A 21,447-nucleotide genomic window follows, 5' to 3' on the forward strand; every position below is an offset into this window, starting at 1 on the left:
AATATCAGAATGATTACAAGGATGCTTAATTATCTAGTGGAACAATGGGGTGTGTGTCAATCACTTCAACATGTAATAGCTTTCATACCCTAAACCACAATTCTTTAATACACAGCAATGCAGACTGTTGAATATAGTTCTATAAATGAAGAAAGCTACTTCTGACTTGTAATTTTTAAGGTGTTAACCAGCCACCCCAGTCAAAAAGCATGCAGTTGACTTGGATTAACAAATATTTTTCAATTATTTGAGTTTCAACAGGTTCTTTTAATAGACCGAAGTGATTTGCAAAACAACCAACCTACAGAAGGTTATTTAAAATAAATCTGGCATCACAGAACAGAAAGGGTCTACTGCCTTTAATGGAGCAATTTATTTCTGCAAATAGTTAAAGGGATCTAGAATAGTTACAGTTATTGGATAGGCTAATCCATTTATGAGCTCAGTCAGGGAAAAAAGAGTTTAAGCACTGAAAGATTTGTGGAAAAAAGCTGCCATAGCTTCAAAGGACATTTCCTGGTTTTCTCAGATGTCCACACACAAAGAAATCCTCAGATTTTATGAGCTTTGCTTTAAGCCATCATTTTTTCCCACTTCGCACTAACAAATGACCATAACGGTACCATTTAATGCTTTTGCTTCAAATATATTTCAAATATTCTAATTGACATAAGAAGGCTTTGATTACTGGAAAATATATCACCTTCATGACGTTATAAAGATTTATCAAGCCATTGTGCTAATCCAATTCAGCTACTTGAGGACTGATGAGATCTCGGAGATCAGTAAATTGTGTTATTTACTTTCCAGTGTGTAAAACTGAAATACATTTAACTAAGTGGCTTGTGCATTAAGTAGAACATTAAAAAAAACTTCCTGTTATTAGACAATTAGACTACAATAACGTTTGTCCTCTGGCATGTTGATTATGGTATATTCATTTTAAACAAAAAAAATCAAGAGTGGAAAACTACAAAAAGTACTGTTATTAACTTCAGAAAAGTAAAGAACTTTTTTACATCCAGAAATGGGTGGAAAATGTACTTGAACACATTTCCTTTGGATATGACAAGTGTTACATAAACTTCTTTGTAACCCACAATCTCATCTTAATTACACTAAAATGAAGATGTCTCCTGAACCACAACCTTCTCTTCTGACCACTGTCAAATCCTTTTGTGATGGTAATTAACTCAACTCACCTTTTCTCTTTTCCTCAGATGGAATAGTATGCGTGGACAAACATGTACATAATTTTCTCTTGCACATTTTATTTCTTTGAAGAACGATAGAATAGCTGATGCTAAAAGGTTCCGCAGGTGTCTTGCCCACCCCATCTGGCTCAAAGCAAGGTCTGCTAAATTAAGTTGCTCAGACTGCATCCAACTCAGTTCTGAGTATCTTCAAAAATTGAGACTTCAAAACCTCTTTCTTCTTTTGCTTTTTAATAGAGCAAATGTTTGTTTTTCCACAAGTTTGTTTATTTCAGTTTCTTAAATTTTATCAAATATACAACATGTATTCACGAGGGTATTCTCCATTCTAAATTGGCAAAATGACTTAGATAGTATCAATTAAAGACTCCATGCTATATGTTGCCTACCCCTAAGAAATAAACTTCAGAGAAAATATTTCTGTTAAGCACTGCTGATCATAAATAAAATAAATATTTATGGTTTGGATAATATATCAAGCCATTTCAATAAACATCAATCTGAAGATTGTGTACAACTTATTAGGAAGCAATTTATTTTCCAGATTGCTATCTGGTGAAGCAGATTACTCCCATTATCGGTCAACTTACTTAGTCTCTGAGCAGCCTCCAGGGCATCATCTGCAGAATCAGCCACAAAGAATCTCTGAACTGTAACCCCGTGGTCTGCCATCAGCTTTTTGCTTTGGTACTCCTGCAGATTCAGCCATCGTCTAGGGGTTAATTGAACAGCCTAGAAAAATGAGAGGGGAAAATAACATAATGCTCATTAAGAACAGTTCATCAGACAGTCAACTGAGCTCTTCAGCCCTGTGGTTACCTCAAGCCAGCAGCTAAACAACACTGCTTCAGAGGAAAGCTAAAAGATGTTATTGATTCACTTAAACGTTAAGAAAATGCACTTCTGTCTTCAAAATACTCTGAAAGCTACAGAAGATATTAAGCCATACAAGGCTCCCTGTGTGATCTTGGCTAGCTAAATTGTCTTACATTTAGCATTATCACCACAGACCAGCAAACTTCATTCGAACCACTTACGTTCTTATGTTAACCCAAGCTGTAAAAATCCTATTTAAAAAAAAGTTACCTTAAAAAGAAATCATTTCATATTAAATCTTTACTTACACTAAATTTTACATAATTTCTCCTAGCAAAATTACTTCTACTTATTCTATGCTTCCACTGTAGTACAGCTAGAAAGAACCAAAAAAAACAACAACCAGAGAATTAGTATCACCATATAGGAAACAGCATACTGATATTTTCAGTGGTCTGTTACCTGTGCTCCGCTGGTCACAAGTATGTTTTGTAGAAGAAACCAGCACAAATGCACCAGCCATGCAAGGCCAACAGCAGCTAGAGAATTCGAACCTTTCATTCTCAACACGTACGCTTAGATGATTCTGTGTGCATATATGTTTATATTTATCACAAATACAAAGATATAACAGTTATATACATGCACACACATCATGTTTGCTTGTCTTGAAGGTAAAAAATGTTTTGCGTTGATACTTCAGAAGTCAAAGGCTCCTCACAGCAGGATATACAGAAAGGACCCTTTCTCCACCCACAGTGAGTTGTTGCAGATAAAAACAAGAGTTAAGGAGCTGTTAACATTGTGTTATTACTACGGTTCTGCAATGCGTTTGTTGGTTTCAAGTCAGTAACAAGGATAATAAATACTTCAGGCCCAGCTCTGAAAAAACATTTGAGGTAGATGCAGTTTTAAGCTTTAATCACAAGAAATTTTAACTGACCTTTTTTTCCCCCTGAAGTTGAAAGCACACTCCTGAAAATACTATTTGTTGCTAATTACATGAAAAGTTTGCTCAGACCTAACACATCCAAGACAGGCTGTATTTCAGGCATTTCAGGCATCACTATCGCCCCTGTACTACAATATAAAGGAATAATATCATCAACTAGAAAGACAAGAGAAATAGAGAAGTTCTCCTAAAAAGTTATCCTGTTATTCTGACTGCTGGCGACAGTGCGAGCACAACTTATGCCTGAGAAAGATGCTGTTCCCACATAGAGACAAAGTGCTGCCCTCCTGGCAGAGCCCACAGCCAGCTCTTGGTTCCTCCTGAAGTTCAGGAGCACAGTATGCAAGATAGTACTGCATATTCAGAAACATCAGACAAAGAGGACTATTTACTATACCAATACTTTCATCTCTAACAGCATGATAAAAAATATTATCCTAATGTAACTTTACAGTCAAAACAAAAAACCAACATGCTGAAGTTGTTCAATAATGCATACCCTTCATCAGAACACTAGAATTTTAAATGTTCCATTGCATCAAAAGCAAACCTCTGCCCGCTCCCACTTGCTTTGAAAAAATAACACAAAAGACTGATGCATAAAGGCAATACAAAACCCATCTTTTGCTGTATATAATCATGTTTTGTTCTTTTTTTGTAAAACTGACTCCCACACAGCTTAAACAGCTACAAAAAGCCAGAATTACACATTTTAAGTTCTTTTACATGCAACTTGGTTAATAAATTTTAGAAGAATACAGTGGCATATTGTCAGTATGCTCTATGGCTATGTCTAATTCCAGGTATCATACCAGCACCTCAGCATGCTTTATTCCCTCCAAGTTACTCAGAGACAATGTGTCATTATGTTTATGCAGTGCCTTCAAATTACAATTTAAGCTCGCTTTTGTAATTGTTGACTTCTAGTTTGTTTTCCCTATTGTTAAGATCTCTGTTAGACTCCAGCAGCTATTGCTCCATGATGATTCCCACAAAGGGATTAACGCTAGGAGCCAAGAGGGGACCTGAAAGTCAATTCTAACCCCACATTAGAACAGGACAGAGAATTTCAACCAAAAGTGGATGCTACAAACCCACACCTTGCCAGTAATGAGAGGAAAATTTATTCCAAAGAATTAAAGCAGTCTCGAGGGTGATAAAGAAAATCCAGCCAAAGAAAGTTTGGCACAGAAAAGAGAAGCCTACAAACGTAAGGTTAGAAAGCACACAACTTTGTCTCCTTCAGTGTTACGTGATGCTTAGGGAGACCAACTTCTGAAGGCCAAGAGAAGACTTTCAGCCAAGAGTTTTGACAAAAGACAGACTCCTGGCTGCGAATGACAGACTTCATAAAGTGAGTTAGCACAGCCTACCATTGCATAGCAGAGCACAAGATATTGAGGAAACTGACACAGTCTGTATTAGAAGCTCTGAAGAGCAAGGAACATGAAAAAATTACTTTAAAGCCCTTGCAGTATACACACCATATGTCTTGAGAAGCACAGACAAAATAAAGAGAAGAAATAAAGCAAAAGCCTTGAATCTGAAGATGACTGCTCTTTCAAGACTATCTTGAAAACACACAACTGCTGTAAACATTTGTTTTAGGCTTGCAGCACAAAAAAAAGTGACCACAAGATGTTAGAAATGTGAGTAAACATGATTCCCCAAACCAATTCCCAGTACAAAGATGTTCTGGTTGCAATAAAAGTCTGAAAGATTTAAAAGGAAACAGCAGTAAAAAGAATCTGTATAGACTCTTGAAAAATCCTTGCCAGATGAAGTTCCTGACCCCCTCAAAAGCATTTACAATGAGCAATCATAAGAATTTGAGGTGGCCTTGAAACAGCGTAAGTTTCTTGGGCACCATAAATTTCCAGGCATCCTGCATAGAAATACATACATATGCCAGTGCTAACACACAGACACACAGCCTGCAGACATCCAACACAAGTCTGCAGATATGCTTAAGCAGTTGAAGACATACCTACGTTTTATCTGCTTGTTTATGGCAGAGTTGCACTGGAATACAAGGAGTACAAACTTCATCACAGGAATTCTCTCACTGCAGCTTGTGGAGAAAGCACTGCAAACAGTAAGCAGCCTTTGCTGAGACTTAAGTCCCTAAAGAGCACTTCCATTTCACTAAGGTAAGGGTAAGAAGATGGCAAGGACTTTAAAACCTTCTACTGGTGACACTTTGCTATAATCTTTAAACATTTTTTCTGACAACAAAACAAATTTAAAAACACATTTTACTAAACATATGTATTCTTTCTACTGTAAATGCACCTCAGCGTTTTTATGTTAAGCTCTGAACAGTCCAAAGAGGAGAAGCAGGTTTAAAAATGCTTCTAAACCCCCTGTCTTTTTTTTTTTTTTTCAATGACATTTTATTTCTTATTGTGTTAGCTACAATTTCTATAGAAAAAGCTTGCTTAAAATCACTCCAAAGAACATAGATGAAAGAACTGAAAATCTAGACGGTATGTTTTCACGGACTGGAACAAAGGCAAATTCAAATTAAATTCAAATTAAGGGATGGAAGTATTCACAGCTCTACTGAAAACTTCAAACCTTCAGACCTTACATTACTACAATTTAAAAAAAAAAGGGCCTTTATATGAGCTTTTAGTGTCTTATGTGCACAGCATTGGTGGAGAACAACTCTTATCTGAGAATGATATATGCCAGGTAGGTTAAAAGGGTGTTTTTTCTTTAGTTTAAACCATGGGCAGAAGCAAAAATAAATGAGTTCATGAAAATAAGCAGAACATCACTACCAGATACATCCATGATTTTATATAGCTTATGATTTTAAATAATTATAATAGCTTTAAGGAGGAAGTAAATGTCCTATCAGGAAGCGTTTAAGATTAAATTTCTAATCAAAGAGATTAATAAACTTAAATAAGGCTGTTTTACAACTGAACATTTCATCCAGTACAAGTCTCACAGTGGATTTTCTCCTGCTTGGCACTTTTCACAAGTACCAAGCATACGTGTTTGGGGTTCCCTTCTACTCTCATTTCCCTTCTCCACTTTACAAGAGTTTTGCTACCAAGTCAGACTCATAAAAATATGGAGCAAGTACATACAGACAGACGAGGCTTTCAGAAAAGCACTGTTACAAGTAGTTGGCTGTTTTGTTCTCAAGAAGCCTTATGTTCCGTTACTTTACGTACATAGATACCATGTGTCTGGTCCAATTACATATGTACAGTGCTACTAAAATCAGCGACGTAGGCATACAAGGAAATTAAACATCTTTTCTTGGCCATCTTCACGAGGCAATGTACTTTATAGTGTAATGGTTTATTGACTACTGCTGCAGAAAAAATTGATTGTTCACATAACCCACATAACCTCTTATTTTTCCACTGCTTGGTTTGGTTTATTTTATATAAAATACTATGAGTAGCATACAAATAATGCATTCAGAAAGCAGCCAGATTAGATTCTTCCACTACTCAGCTTGCCATTTCTTCAGCTAGCAACAGAAACAAAACAGAAAAGATAGGCTAAATTATATAGATCGTTAATCTGGAGTGGAACTACGAGCACATTTTACAGCAGAAATCAGTTACAAAACATAAAAAAGATTCAGTAAACATTACAAAGAGACAATTTTGTCCTTATGCATATGCACCGTTAACTACTGTGACGCACAACATCTTTCAGATGACCCAGGAGATATCCTTGCAGTGCTTGCTTTTTATGTGTGTGCTTTTTTTAAAAGACACAAGAAACTACCCTAATGTAGTCACAAAAAGTTGTCAAGTTGCATGTTAACTACTTCAGCAAAATTGCTCAGGAATAATGTTCCATGTATCCACAAATAAGAGCATCAGTAATGCAAGCTTCAAACTGAACTACCAGTACTTGTCCCTTAGGAATCAGCGCATTGAGGGGTCGGCTCATTCCTTCATTCTCTTGCTTCCTTGGTGAAGCCACTTGTGGGGGGAACTGTTAAGCACTGTGTATTTTCCTTAAACATGGATGAAATGCTGAACTCTCCTTTTCTGCAAGTACACGAAGAAAGTGGAAAAGAAGGAAGGAGAGGTCAATCTGGTGCAAAAAGCAACGCTGATCACTACTATGAACTTTTGGTCTTAAGAAATTAGTTGCAATAAGTGTTGTACTCCTGATGCCCGATTCCACGTGAAAATACATTGGCTACGAATGTACATTAACTGCCTTCCCACCTTGAGTTCAGTAATCATGTTTAGACAATTCCTTTTAAAAGTGTAACCTTGAAGATATGGTTTCCCTTGGCAAATCTCTTCAGGTGGAACCCTGCACTTTCAGAAGGTGCCATACACAATCAGCACTCTTAAAAAACAACAACAAAATCACCATTCAGCAAATTTCAGGGGTAACTGAACATCCCTTGGCACAGCTATAAAATCTGAACAGCTCCACTGTTTACATGAACTTAATGGACTTTATTGCACCGATGCTGAACACAAGAGACACTTTAGTGATAGCCAATGTTCCCTTTCCATCCATACCAGGAAAACCAGTATTAACTACGTGAAACAAATATGGACCACTTAAAAGCACCTGAAAGTAAAGCTGGTCAAATACAAACGCATAATAATTTTCCCCTCTGCTGCTCTACTGAAGTGACATAGCATAACAGACCCAGCATGAAGTGGTTCTACCAACACAAAGCCTCTGAATGAATGCAGATTATATGAGAAATGTATAGAACATTAAGTTTCATAAATACAGACCACCCTGTAATGGTTGTACCACAAAGAAGTCATGTGGGGAGAAAAACTTGATTCCCTATGGGGAAATCTTTCAGATGCATCCTGCCTCAAAACTAAGAAGTGTGCATAACTTACGTTATATAAAATAAAAGCATTCCGCCAAAAATCCATTTGCTTACCCATCGCATCCTACAGCATTCCAGTTTATTCGATTTGTCTAATACAATTCCAAGCGCATATGAAAGAAACAGATACACCATGATGACAGTAATGAAACAGCATACCATTCATCAATACAGGAAATAAACTTTTATTGTATTTATTGACATACAGCCGCTGTAATTGACAAAGTTGTAGTAGAAGTTCGTAACAAAAAGGAACATCAAAAATACAACTAAGTAGCAGGCTTCCTTATAAACCAGTTCAGAGAGCAATACATTTTACTATGTTATATACTTGAGTTATGCCACGTAAGGTACTGAAAACAAACTAGAATACTTAGTTTGCTGGCAGTAGGGATATTAAAAAGTGAGTATTAGTAGTGTTAATCTGACTAGAAACAAAAATTTAGGAGAAATGCAGTATATTGAATGGAAAGTTCATCACACATGTAAGTCACAAAATGCAAATGTATGGAAATTACAACAAATCATTAAGCAGCAAAATAGAAAGACTTCTGGTAAGAAAGATGGGCTCCAAGGTCTGCTATGTTAAGTCAAACCACACATTCTCTTCTCCCCAAAGATAACCAATGCCATGCAACTATATAACACAGATGATGCAGAATGTCCTTCCCAGGTGACACCATCTAGGTTATCACTCAGAATCAGTTCTCACTTTCCAAGACAGCAGCAGGCCCCCAGACTTCAGAATCACAGAGGAAAGCATTTTCCACCAGCACCCCAAAGTGCTGACTTCAGATTGGACGCAACACAGCACACAGTTCACTCTGATATTAGCAGAGACCACCTTGATCAAGCAGTGGGCATTTTCAGCAACACTTCATTCCATGCTTCCGTGATATATTTGACTCAGTTAAGAAATTAGTTTTATCCTTTCATATGAAGCCTTGAATATTTTTCTGACATAAAACAAGTTTTCCACATATTTTTCCCACAGCAGTTAGAAATTATTTCTTGTTAAAATCAGTATCAAAACACTATAAATCACCTTAATATCAAGCAGTGTTGCTTCAGCTTCGAATCTTTCAGTTCCAAATTTACTGCTCAGAATGCACCACACAAAGCCACCCTGCACAGTAAAATGAACTATACCTCATAAGAAGAGAGGGAAAAAGTGTTCACGCTTTCAAGTTCTTTAAGGCTACAGCATTTTGATCAATAAACTGCTGGAGCAATTTACTTTTTTACACCACTGACCTGTAGACTCACTTTTCAGAACGAGGGAGATCTGTTGCTGCAGCTGTTAGGTTTATGTAACACAACTTCCAACAAAAAAAAACAAACAACATGAAATACAGCACTTTGCTGCTGTTTACTAAAGCCAGGCAGTTGATTCTGATGGGGAATTCTTACTACTCCTCCTAACACCTCTGTGATTCTTTGAAACAAGGTACTTGCATTAAATAAAAAAAGTGACTCTATTTGCGTGCACGACAAAAAGGAGAACAAGTGCTGGTTTGGTTAAAAGAGCAGCATCAAAAGTTAATATTATTAGGATTTTTGCCAGTGAACTGTTTACAAAAGTGAGAGTCAAATGGTGGAGGGTACGGCCAACAGTTTCAAAACTGTAAGTTTTTTGTTTGTTTGTTTGTTTTTTAGCATGCAAATGCAAAGCTTCCAAACAGCAGAACAGGCAATGTTTTCTGTTTAGAAGTTCACACTACTGAAAATCAAGCTGCTACCTTGAGAGAATAAACCCCGATAGCAAAGCCTAAGGTTAAATCCTGCACTGGAAAATCTTTGCCTCAATATTGTTTTTCAATTACCCAAATGAGCTTATTCAAAACTGAGCATTCTGTCTCTGCAAACACTAATCCACCCTTAAGTCATGCTTAAGCAGAAGTACGTCAGCTCAGTCCAGAGGCAGTTCAGTGACTTTTACAGAGTAGCACTCTTCAGCAATCAAACAACTGCTCCGTGTGCTCCTGCCATCCCAGAAAGCTGCTCCTGCCATCAGTCCTGCCTCACACCTTTGTGCAGTTCTCCAACCACACCTGACGTTGGTTGAGACTTCACCACCAATTTCCCATATAATGCTGACATTGCCCCATGCATTTTACTGCACCATTGTTAATGTTAATAGGAACACGATGTCTTATAATCACAAGAATGGAGAAGCCAAGGTGCCTGCTGCCACACGGCTGCAGTTTCCCTGTTTAAAACAGGGTTGTTTTTAAAATATATATATGATTACAGGAGCTGTTTGTATCAAGATGTTAATTCTAGTTCATGCAACAGAAACAGTGATTAGTTAAATTCTTCTCTGAAGACTTTCATAAAAATTTGTTGCAAGGTTCTTTTAGGAGTCACTGCAAAGGAGAGATAGGAAGGCAGAAATCACAGCACGTCCCAGCAGGAAACATCAGGACAGTTACAAATGAGAAATAAAGTAATAAACTAGTTTGTTCCTAAAATTGGCACGATACTGTTTTAAATGAAAAGCTAGAGAAGACATATTTAGCCATCTTTGGTTAGTGGGTTGGAAGTTGGAACACCAGGAGTGCATCCATCAGTTTGAAAGTGTCTTGCTGCTATCAAGGCTTTTTGCTCAACTCCTTCACTGAAGCCCAACTTCTAAACCTTCACCCAGCAGATGCAATCTGGAGCAGTGCTCTAACAAACACCACAATCAGAGGACGACTCCGGAACCATGACAGGAAGACAGCACCAAACTAGCTGACATTATTCTCCATTTTGAAACAAATCTACAAAGTCAAACAGCTCAGATTAGAAAAGGAAAAGTCCCTGGATAGTTCCTTTTCCATTTTACTTCAGTCGTAGCAAGGTGCATATAAAAATCCAAGTCTTTGTATGAGTTTTAGAGGCAATCTCAGTTATGTCTTGAATATCTCTCAGCACTGCAGATAAAATGGTATGGCTCAGTTAAACTTCGCCAGTTTCTAAGTAAATGCACTCTCAGTAGAAGTGGCGCTGGAAAAAACTAAACAGTTTTACAAAACTGTAAAGCCTCCTTTAACAGCTCTCCTGAATGCTCCTGATAGCTGAGGAGGAACATTTAAAAGGAACATTTTTAGTTCAAGAGTTCCTGAACATTTTTCTCTACAACTCTATGCCACATCCTTTTGCTTTTACCTTGTCCGCCTTCCTGTCCCTTTATAATCAGTCTGATTGCAAACTGATCGTTTCCAAGTTTAGCCTCTGCTCTGCCCTAGAAATGACGTACTGTGGTGCGGTGTTCTTACACTGCACCTCACTTGGGCCATTAGCTCAAGAAAAAAAAAAAAAAAAAAAAAAGAACACTACACTGTTCCAGTATGCCTTTAAGTCATGTTTACAAATGCAGCTTTCTGATTTACCCTTCTGTTTACATCTCATGCAAAGAAGCAGAGACAAGAATGAACTGGAAGCGAGTCCTTCAATTATTGCGGATTTAAAGCCTCCAGTAATGATTATACTTTACAGACTTTTTTTGCAGCTTGCTTACACACAGGGATTTTGACAGCTATTCTGTAAATACACTCTCCCACCCACTAAGCTCCATTGTAAACTACAAGGAACAAGCACAGGGTCAGACTTGAGCTCTTTCTGTCAGCCTTATTCTCCTTAACTCAAAAACCAGCATCTGAGCCCACCTCCTTGTGCACTATGAGGCAGATTTTAGCAGCTACCACCTGGACAATCTTCATGGTGTGTGTGGACACGCTTTTCTGAGGACTGCAGATCTCGGGGTGCAAGAAGCGACGGCAGGAAGAAAAGCCCCTCATCAGGAAACCCCTGACCTCAGGACTCCCTTTGCCACACCTTGCCACCTGTTGCTCAGCACTCAGTTTGGCAGCCATGGGTTCATCCTGAATTAAGGAGTGCATGGCCAAACCCTTCACAGCCCTGCACCACAATGCAGAGGAGTGGCAAGGCCTCTGTGTACAAACACCAAAATAGAAATTGCTGCAAATTAAGTGCCAGAGCATTTCGATCACCGACAAGTTCTCTGATGCATTCTACTTAGCAATTAAAGGCTGACTGCACAGAGCTGAACCTGTTCAAATCCCACTGAAGTTCAGCTGAGAGGTGAATCACTGAGTTCTGAAACACAGCCTAACTACGGCGAGCTCCTCATCCTACAAGATCACACAGAAACCTGCTGGTTTGAACAACATGGCTAAGGCCATGTAAGAAGTAGGATGGCAATAAAACAAAAGCTGCCTGCTTGGCCACTGAGCTCTCAGTCCCCTGCCCTGGATGGGCAGCATGCCCTCAGCTTACTTCACAAACCATTTGCAAACAATATCTTGCATTCTTTAATTAAACCTTGTAAATAAAACAATATTAAAAATACTTATTGTACATCCACATAAGCTCGGCACTTCTGGAATAGGTTTTCAGAGCCTTTGTTTGGACAAAAAGAAGAATACAAATTCACAGATTCAGTTTCTCCTTTTGTCAGTGTGCTAGCTATCAATAGAGCTTTTTTGCATTAGTAATTAATTTTAGTCAAATAAGGCCCATTTTATTTATTTGAAACTTGAAAGCTTCCAGAAAAGCATGCTTTCCTGACCTAAAAAATAAAGGCTTTGAAGTACCTGATGAAAATCAACTTACCACTGTATACAACTGAGTCATCAGTCGTGGAAAATACTGCGATACATTACCTGCCTTTGGAAATGAAGGAGGACTGCTGGTGATGTGCATTACTTTGCCAAAATGGGAACAGTGCTACCTTCCTCCCATAAATCAGAAATAGTCATTTATTTTAAATGCATTATTTCTGCACTCACCTTACAAAGTGTTTAAGCTTCCTCATTTTTACAAGACTTAAATCACATTTTTATGCAACTGTGAAGAAGGGTCCCACATATTAAATACAGCCAGGAAATAATAACTTGAAAACTATATTGCCACCAACCATGAAATATAAAGAGTATGAATATAAAGAGCCCAATATGAACGTTTCCTACAGCGTGCTCTAATTAAGCTTCCTGAGTTATTGGAACCTCAAAGCATGGTCAGCGGGTTGATCAGGAATGTTTCTGAACTCAGGGCTCAGATAATCACACCTATCAAAGAAGTTTCTTGCACTGGAAAAATACTTCCTCAAGCATTAGAAATCACTGATATTTTAAGAGAAACACCAATTAAATGTCAATTTAGACGGTCTAAGCTCTCTTTCTCAACATACAGAAGCAAATACGAAACATAATCACAGTTTTTGTTCCAGCTCTTGAATACTTGCAGTGAAATCATGATAATTTCCACGCTACCTAATTATGTCATCACAAAGATTATGGTTTTGAGCACTGAGCAGCATAACACTCCAAAGCAATAAACATGCAAATGTCCACAGCAGTAGAGAAATATATAGAAGTATATGCAGTAACAACAGTCTTACTGCATGCATAAGTCATAACTGGTTTACCAAACAACTGAACTGTACAGAATGGACTGCAACATTTTCTAACCCAGAAGCACCACAAAACTGACTGATGCAAAGCTTTTGTTTAAATCACCTTTTATAGTTAAAGGCATTTGGTTTTAGGAAGAGGACTTAGACCTATATGCAGTGAATGTAAAGGAGTGAACATATAAGAGGAAAGACAGGCTCCTGGTTGTTTTGGCACAGCAGCACAGAAATCCAAGTCACAAGTACCTGTCACAGAAGGGAGGATGAAAGTATGCTTTTTAACAGGAAACCAAAGGTTATGAGCATTTTTCCTTACTCTGTGGGACACTTTTTCTTTATTATTAATATTTCTTCATTATTCACTCTGAAAATTCACCCTGCTGCCATCCTCAAATCTCAAAGCAAGTCTGGGACACCACGAGCAGCATTATCTCTTCATCATCAAACAGGCTGACCTTAAAGTCTATTTCTACATTTCTTACACCACTGATCAAACATTCCAGGCAAATGAAAGTCTATTTTAAGTCATCTTTAAAACAAAGTCACCTCAAGTTTCTTGCCTTCTGGAAACTCAGGCGCATTCATCGCCTGCGCTCAGCTGTTTGCAAGGATTGAGGCTTTCAGACATGTAGAAGTGCAGTGCACAATAAAAGCTCATCAGTGAGCCAAGGGGTAGAGGAGAGCAATCCTTCACCAGAAACACGTTCATCAAGTAGCTCTTAAGAAACATTACCTACCTGCAAGCTGATAACATTAATCAGGCACTAAGCAACCAAAGGCACCAATAAAGCCAACGTCAACCCAAGAGGCTGCTCGTAAAAGACAGCAGAGTAATGAACTGAAGTCACAAGTCCCACGCATGAGGGGGACAAGGAGGAAAGCACCAACTTTGTAGGGTCAGCAACTCTCAGCGCTGCTCTGTGACCAAACCCTGTGTGAGGATCCCAAATCCAATCAGCCCCAATGCCACAGCAGCGGTCTGTAAACAAATTCATAGACAACTTGGAATGACGGATGGTTTTTCGGAATCTTTGTTACTAAATCTTCAAAGAAATGAGGTGGGTTACTGCAGTGAGTGAATTAAAAAGACACATTTTACTTTTTAATCACAAAATCTAACTTCATTTCACTCTTAACAGGAACTACCAATGGGATGTGACATGAGCCACCTCCGCAGTGGTGGAAAAAAGCACTGAGAAACGACCAGAGGTTGCAACCCTGAATCTAAAACAAGTTCCAGGACTTGAAGAGAAGTCAAACCCTCCAGCTTCCTCTGTGTGCCATGGTTTTCTCTCCTTGTATAGGCTACAGGTTAGCTAGAAAACTGACTGACCAAAATAACCTCTGTTAACACTACACAGAGAAGTAATTACTGAGAGGACATGGGAAAAGACTGCAGATGGGAAGGTTATGCAGCAAGGTCCCTTCATTTCTGGCTGACATCTGACACAAGACCTGTGCAGCTCCTAAAACCCAGAATTATATCAGTCCTAACACAGATCTTAGGTAAATAAAATGTAGTCCTAAAAAAAAAAAAATAATAATAATACTGAATACATATTATTCCTCAGCCCCATCTCTCTCAGTGTTTCACAACATGTTTAACACAAACTCTGAATATCAGATCCTCTGTTCCCTATATTTACAACATTGCTGTAGACTATTTTAAGTTGAGCCATCTAACCAAGAAACAAACCCAGACCGAAACTCTGCATGAAATAATTTAATTATATATCTTCACTGTTCCCAACGTGTTTAGAGAGGCAGAGTCGAAGCAGCTAAATAATTTAGGGGAAAATAAATTTCTTATGCCATCTTCAGACCTTAAACAGCTAAGCAAGAAAGCTGTTGATAATGAAAAGTATTCTGCCGCTTTTAATAGCGCTTTCATCTGTAATTTTCATAGATATGTGTTATCTTTACCTATCACTAATCTATAATTTGCATATGTAATCTTTCCCATAACTATAATTTCCCAGACAGTTTCATACCAAAATTATGTAGAAGTTCCTTTTTTTTTTTTTTTTTTTCCTTTGCAAGGCTGTAGCTGCTTTCTTGGCTGCCACGAAATCAGCAGATGTCAAATTAAGCTGTTCTTTTGCCCATAGATCCCTCAGAGGAAGAAAACCAACCAAAAAAAAAAGCAGCATTCCACAAGTGACTTGTTCCTGGCTTTTAATTTGCAGCTTCAGATATTTTAGTCAGAGGTCTTGAGCAAGAAGACAACTCCACCAAATATAATCAAACATCTTCCTAACTTTTCCATCCCAGGCAATTCCTACAAAATTTTCACATCTCCCAAAGAATTTAAGAGGATTGGAATTTGACGCCAAAGCAAAGTAACAACAGTAAGAGTGATCTCTGTCATCCTGACACAAACTGAGACTTTTGTTCATTGCTTATATTCCTCAGTCTATCTACCCCTATAATACCTTGCTGTTTTTCATCTTTCTCTTTTTTCCATCATTGCTCCCACGAGTTTGCTTATTGCTCCAGCAGTATCATAAGCACATGTTGTATGAATGCACGTTTGAAGTTGCTGCTACCAGTGCTCTCAAAACATCTATCCATTTTCAGACAAATAAAATCATCCCATTTACAATTTAATCATTGAAAGCAAACAAATGTGCAAAAAGCCACTTGCTCTACATTGAGTTAATGCCCACCATATCCTGAAGGTCAATATTGCATCTCGCCTACCTTCCTTAAGACAAACAGGACTTATCACAGCATTCCATCTTAACTTCTCCTCTTAGTTTGATACCTATACCTACTTTTACCTGGTTAAAATAAGATCAGTAGCTCACTACTAATTATGGATCAATGCTTAATTACCATTCCCAGTTACCATCATAATCAGTTGCGGTGATAACCTGACTCCTGCCTGCGTCCTGTATTTTATTAAAATGCTGAGGTGGGAGACGAGCATTCAGCTCTGACACACGGATGGCTACAAACTGGCTTCATCAGCAGAGAATATTAAGGAACGGAATTTTCTGTAGAAAATCCTTAGGGCATATGCTTAAAGCTGCAGATTATAGCCTCAAACATGCACAGAAAGATTGGACTGTCTCAGGCAATAATGAGCTGCTTGCTGCAGGTGTGGACCACAGCAACAAAAGAATAAATCAGGAGGGGTTCAGTAATCCCAGAACTGTCCCGTTAAGTGCCTCCTCAAGACTTCCAACTACAAATGAATATTCAAAACAAAAGGGGAAAATTATCTATTCTTAAGAAACAACCAAAATTCAAGCACTTCCATGCACACCTCACTTTATTCCCAAAAAAAAATCACCATCTTCCCACATCCCTCAGAGCATCCTTGTTGGTAGTCAGAGTAAATAAAACTGGAACAAAAAAATAAGGAATTGCCACACACGCTGACAGTATTCCAGGGAAAAAGAATAGGAGGAAAGAAGAAAATTCCTCAGACACCTGTAAAGGAAACAGAGTTTGTCTATTAACACCTCAGGAGGCTGAACAATGAAAAAAAGAACTTGCTTTTATAGGAAAAAAAATTGTTAATCCTAAATGTACCCAAGCAAGGGGCATCTTTGGGTGAACTGGTTGGCAGATCAGAAGATGGAAGAGTTTACTGGTCCATGGCCAGGTTTAAGAACATAGATGTCCCAGGCAATTCTCAACCACATGCCATACTCATGAAGCCCATCCCTCCTCAGCTCACTGGCCCTATCCTCTGAATGTACTTAGATGAACTACAAAGAATGGCCAATAAAAATGGCAAAATCCTCCAACGAGGATTTTCTAACTGTGCTTGAGGGAACTGCCAGGAAGGAGTGGGCCAAACTGCTGCTACGTATTGGCATTTCAGTGCTGCCTACAGTTCAGAGAGGATGGTAGTTTTTTTTTTTTTGTTTGTTTGTTTTAATATAAGCACACATAATAAAAACTATTGCTTGTGGAAGTCAGGAGGCTCATGTAATGCCTGCCTCTAAATGTAAAATATTAGAAATTGTAGTGAAACTGACAACCAGGGAAAGCCAAATATAGAAGCAGACTGAGCCTTCAAGAAGCTTTCAACAACTTAACAGAAAGTAAAGAAAAAAGCAAGATTTCTGGCACATGAGTAGCTGCTGAAGTCATAAATTACAAGTTATTGAAAATAACGCTTTCCCTTGCATGGAAGATCATTAACTCCACTTACAGCTGATAACTTCTTAACAAAGACAAAACTTCCTCCATTCAGCATTAACAAGGCTTCACAAGTTATCAAGTTGAGGAACTGAAAGCATCTGCAGTGAACAATCTTGACTATTTTTAACCCCCACAGAAATCAGTAGATTTTAAAGCAGGAATTCCATGCCATTCCTGCATCCAATCTTTTCTTTCTTACTTTAAAATATTTTCAACATGTGTGAAATTTGGAAATGTTACGGTAGGACTGAGGACAAGTTTTGAAGGCCAGCATAGGGTTGTATAATGCACTATTATCTGATCATTGTATTAGAAAATTTGAGAGTTACCTTAAGCATTTTATTATGATTCTGACTTAATTGTTCCTTATTTATATTCATCGCTGAAATTCACTGCATCTGAAGCTATTTTGAAAACACAGCGTTCTCCCAAAGGGCTGAATCCAACTCCCATTCAAATAAACAGCCTTCAACGGAGCCTATTTGTTGCTAGCCAACAAGATTGAATTCTGCTGCAGAAAGGTCCCTGGAGCGTTTGTCACAGCTCTTTACAAATACTGCTCCAGTAAGAGCAGGTCTAAATACGCTTGTCCACAAGCACTGCAGACAACTGAAATTTATCTTTTATCTTCTTGAAACACTTGGTCAGATTTAAACTCCAAGAGCACAAAGAACTGAATCCACGAAGAAGGGGGAAAAAAAGGGAAAAAATAAGTTATAAGAAGTTAAAGAGACAAGGGGAAAGCTGAAGGATGATAAAATATTTTCATGTGATAAGATCAAGCACCATTTATTCCACACTTAAAGTTGCAGAGAAAAAAAACGCCTCTTCACATAGGTTTTTATGAGTGCACATAACTAAACTTCTCAAAATCCTTGTTTCAACACAGCTGTGAGCAGCACCAATAGTTTTGAAGCGAGTAATTCTGCAACAAAGTGTATGAATTGCACTCCTACCATCAGCCTTATGAGGAAAGATTTTGAACTTCATCAGGCATCAACTTACACGGGGTTATGAAAACACCAGAAGGCACTGGATCAGAAACAAAACCGATCTGCTGTGCTCCTGCCTGAGCCTCCTGGTACCAGAGCTCCAACAAACTGCTCCAGCTAACGCTCAGCTGGTCACAAGTCTGAGGCTTTCCCAACATGAAATAAGGGAGGAGAATCCCAGAAGAAGTATTTTTAAAAATATAAGATTATTTCTTGCTGTGCCAGGCTTTGAGGACAAAACAGATTTTGCTGTTTTATAGTAAATAAATCAAATTATTGGTGCAATTTCCAGTCAACACTAAGTAGGGAATGGGTCAAATGATAGCAGTTATATCAATGAAAGGCCTCTCTCACATTCCTCATCTTGCTACTTCGTAGCACCACACAATGCAGACTCTACACCAGGAGAAAGGTTTGTAGCTTGATACCATCAAAGGTAAAGGATAAATCTATGATGCAACATCGCAAAAATGAAGACCTTTCCATAGAAAAAAAATGTTTTACTTGGAAAAAAAAAATTGACTCATTGTTACACTGGATAGAAAGGGTTCTTGAAAACAGTCTGGAGGAAGGAGCATAACCGGGGAGAAGCTCTTACTATCTGATAGTTCAAACACAAGAACATGTCATTCACAATATAAGTTCAATAGCACTATTTCGTAAGTAACAAACAAATTCAAGAAGCTGACACGTTAATATCTTAGTAGTTTTGACAATCTGAGCAGATACGCCCTATAAAAGCTGTCCCAATCAGGGCTCTAAAGAATCAAAAAGAAGCTGCTTATGGGGGTGGTATTGTAGGGTCAGAGTCATCTGAGCCATTATGACAGAAACACATCTTCAGCATAACACATGAGCACCAAACACTGCTGGAACTGACAGGACTGCCAATCAAGGCAAAGATTTAAATGTGCACACACAAATATATGAAACAGATGGGCAATAAACCAATTGCTCAACTGCACTGAATTCCACTGTACCCACCATCAGAAAACCAAGGTTTCCCCAGGCTGAAGGGCAGTCCGTACAAAAGGTACACAGTGTAAATCCTGCCCAGCTGATGGCACGCAGCCCCAAGCACCCAGCAACAGCACCACGCAGCACTCAGCTCTAAACCAGCTTTGTTACCCCAGGAAGCTTTTGCTTTTAGGAAAACATTCAAGAGCACAGACCAAAGAAGACTCGTGTGCAGTTGCTGATCTGCTAAGAAAACAAAATAAAGGGGAAGGCACCAGAACTAACCCAAATGTATGTATCTCATTTCATCTTCAGCACTTCTGCTGTTTTGTGGCAGAGCTGAACCAAGGCCTCCTGCCATCAGCCCAGCAGAGTCCCAGCCCCAAAGAGGGGAGCCAGAGCCACCAGCGAAAAGCAGCTGCCCCAGACACCGCTTAAACTTGCACTACGGAAACAATCAAGTGACTGCTAAACGAAACTAATGAGGAGCACCAAAAGGCCACGCGAGTTCCACCCAGAGACCGATTTAAGCCTCGAGCGCCCTCCAACTCGAGGCAGAGCCGCCCTCCAACCCTCTGCTGCTCCCAGGACCTTCGCCCCGAGCCAGCGAGAGGGGCGAGTTTGCTTGCTCCTAATGCTACGAGCATGTTTGTTTCTACCACTACACGTTTGTTTGTTTCCAGCGCTCCCAACGCAGCGGGGTTTCAGGCTCAGCACAACCTGAGCAGCAACAGGGGACAGCCAGAGGAAAGCAAATCTCTCTCCAGCCACGGGCTGAGCTGAGCCCCGAGCCCAGCGGGAGCCCGAAAGGAAACGCTCCTAGGGACGGCCAGCAGCAGACAGAGGGACGGGGAGCAGGGCGGCTTCTGCAGAGGCTCCCTCCTCAGCAGGACGCGGCGGCCAGGGCTCACTCACCGGGAAGCTGCCCCGCAGGCGGGCGGATCGCAGGGCCAGGTCCCGCACGGCAGCGCCCGCCCGAACGCTCACGGGAAGCGCCATCTTGACCGCGCAGCACTCCCTCCCGCCCGCCGGCCGCTGTCTCCGCCCTGCCCCGCTCCCCGGGCGGAAGCGCTGCGCGGTCCCAGGGCTCCTATCCCTCCGTAGGGGAGGAGATGGGGAGGGACGGGCACGGCTCAGGGCAGCGCTAAGGGCGCCCGGGAGGACATCTTGGAGCCCGGCGGGAACGGTGCGGTCACCTGCTGCAGGTACCGCGCTGTCTGCGCTAGTTGTTCTCATGACTAAAAGCACTCCTTTAATTATTACCTTTTAATTAACTCTTGCTGATAAGCCCTAATAAGCGTGGCTGGAAGCCTGGGGACTCTTTGCAGTCGCTTTCGTTCGAACTCCAAGAGCCTCAGTTTGTGCTTCGCCCATAGGTGAAACCTGTTTAATGCCCAAACTGAGGTGCTGAATTGCAGCCCTCCTGCAGGACGGTACAGAACATCAGAGTCCTGGTAGCTCATCACGTGGAAATAAAGTCTAATGTAGCAGTTCCCAGGCACAAAAGTGAATGCCAGCAGCTGAATTTGTGAAAACGCCTCCTTGCATCCACGTGGGGATGGAGTGAGCACAGGTGTGACGTGCCTGCATGGCTGGGTCTTGGCAAAGGTCCTGCATGAAGCCAGGTGTGTTTTTGGGTAACATACTGCATAATCCGTGCTTGTGGAATGGAGAGTACGAACAATTCACACCAAACTGGTGATTAATTAAAAAAAAAAAAAAAAAAAAAAAAAAAAAAACCACGAAAAATTGAGTAGCAAATGAGATACCTGTACAACAGCTCAGATTTTCACCTATATGAAAGAATGCAAAGTTTAGCACTGTAAGAAGGCACAACGCTGAACATTATTTGTTCAGTGTTTGGTAATGAAAGGAGGAATAAAATTCTAATGTAGGGTGTGAGTGGGAGCAAAGGAGAATTCTGCTGTCACTGCTTAGGGCTTGCGCTCCTAAATACGGCCTTAAGAAAATCAGGACTGAACATCTTTAGATGAATTTAATCAGGAAATAAATTACACTTCTATTAGAAAAAAAAATAATCTGCAATTTCATAAAAACAGAAATCTGGGAGAAGCTGAAATTGAACAATTTTGTCTTTGTCTCAA

At 39.6% G+C, this 21,447-nt stretch overlaps 1 protein-coding gene across 1 annotated transcript in view; it reads right to left on the minus strand.

Annotated features, from left to right (window-relative positions):
* SUCLG2 (succinate-CoA ligase GDP-forming subunit beta) overlaps nt 1-20,341 on the minus strand; it is a gene marked incomplete at both ends in the record, with an annotated part of 100,348 nt that extends 80,007 nt beyond the window's left edge. Inside the window, 2 exons of the mRNA XM_079540135.1 lie at nt 1,805-1,946; nt 20,258-20,341. Of these exons, the coding sequence (XP_079396261.1) occupies nt 1,805-1,946; nt 20,258-20,341 (226 nt within the window). The remainder of the gene's footprint in view (nt 1-1,804; nt 1,947-20,257) is intronic.
* Between the last annotated feature and the right edge of the window lie 1,106 nt (nt 20,342-21,447).

This window comes from Tetrao urogallus (genome assembly GCF_951394365.1).
Source record: "Tetrao urogallus genome assembly, chromosome: 10".
NCBI lineage: Eukaryota > Metazoa > Chordata > Aves > Galliformes > Phasianidae > Tetrao > Tetrao urogallus.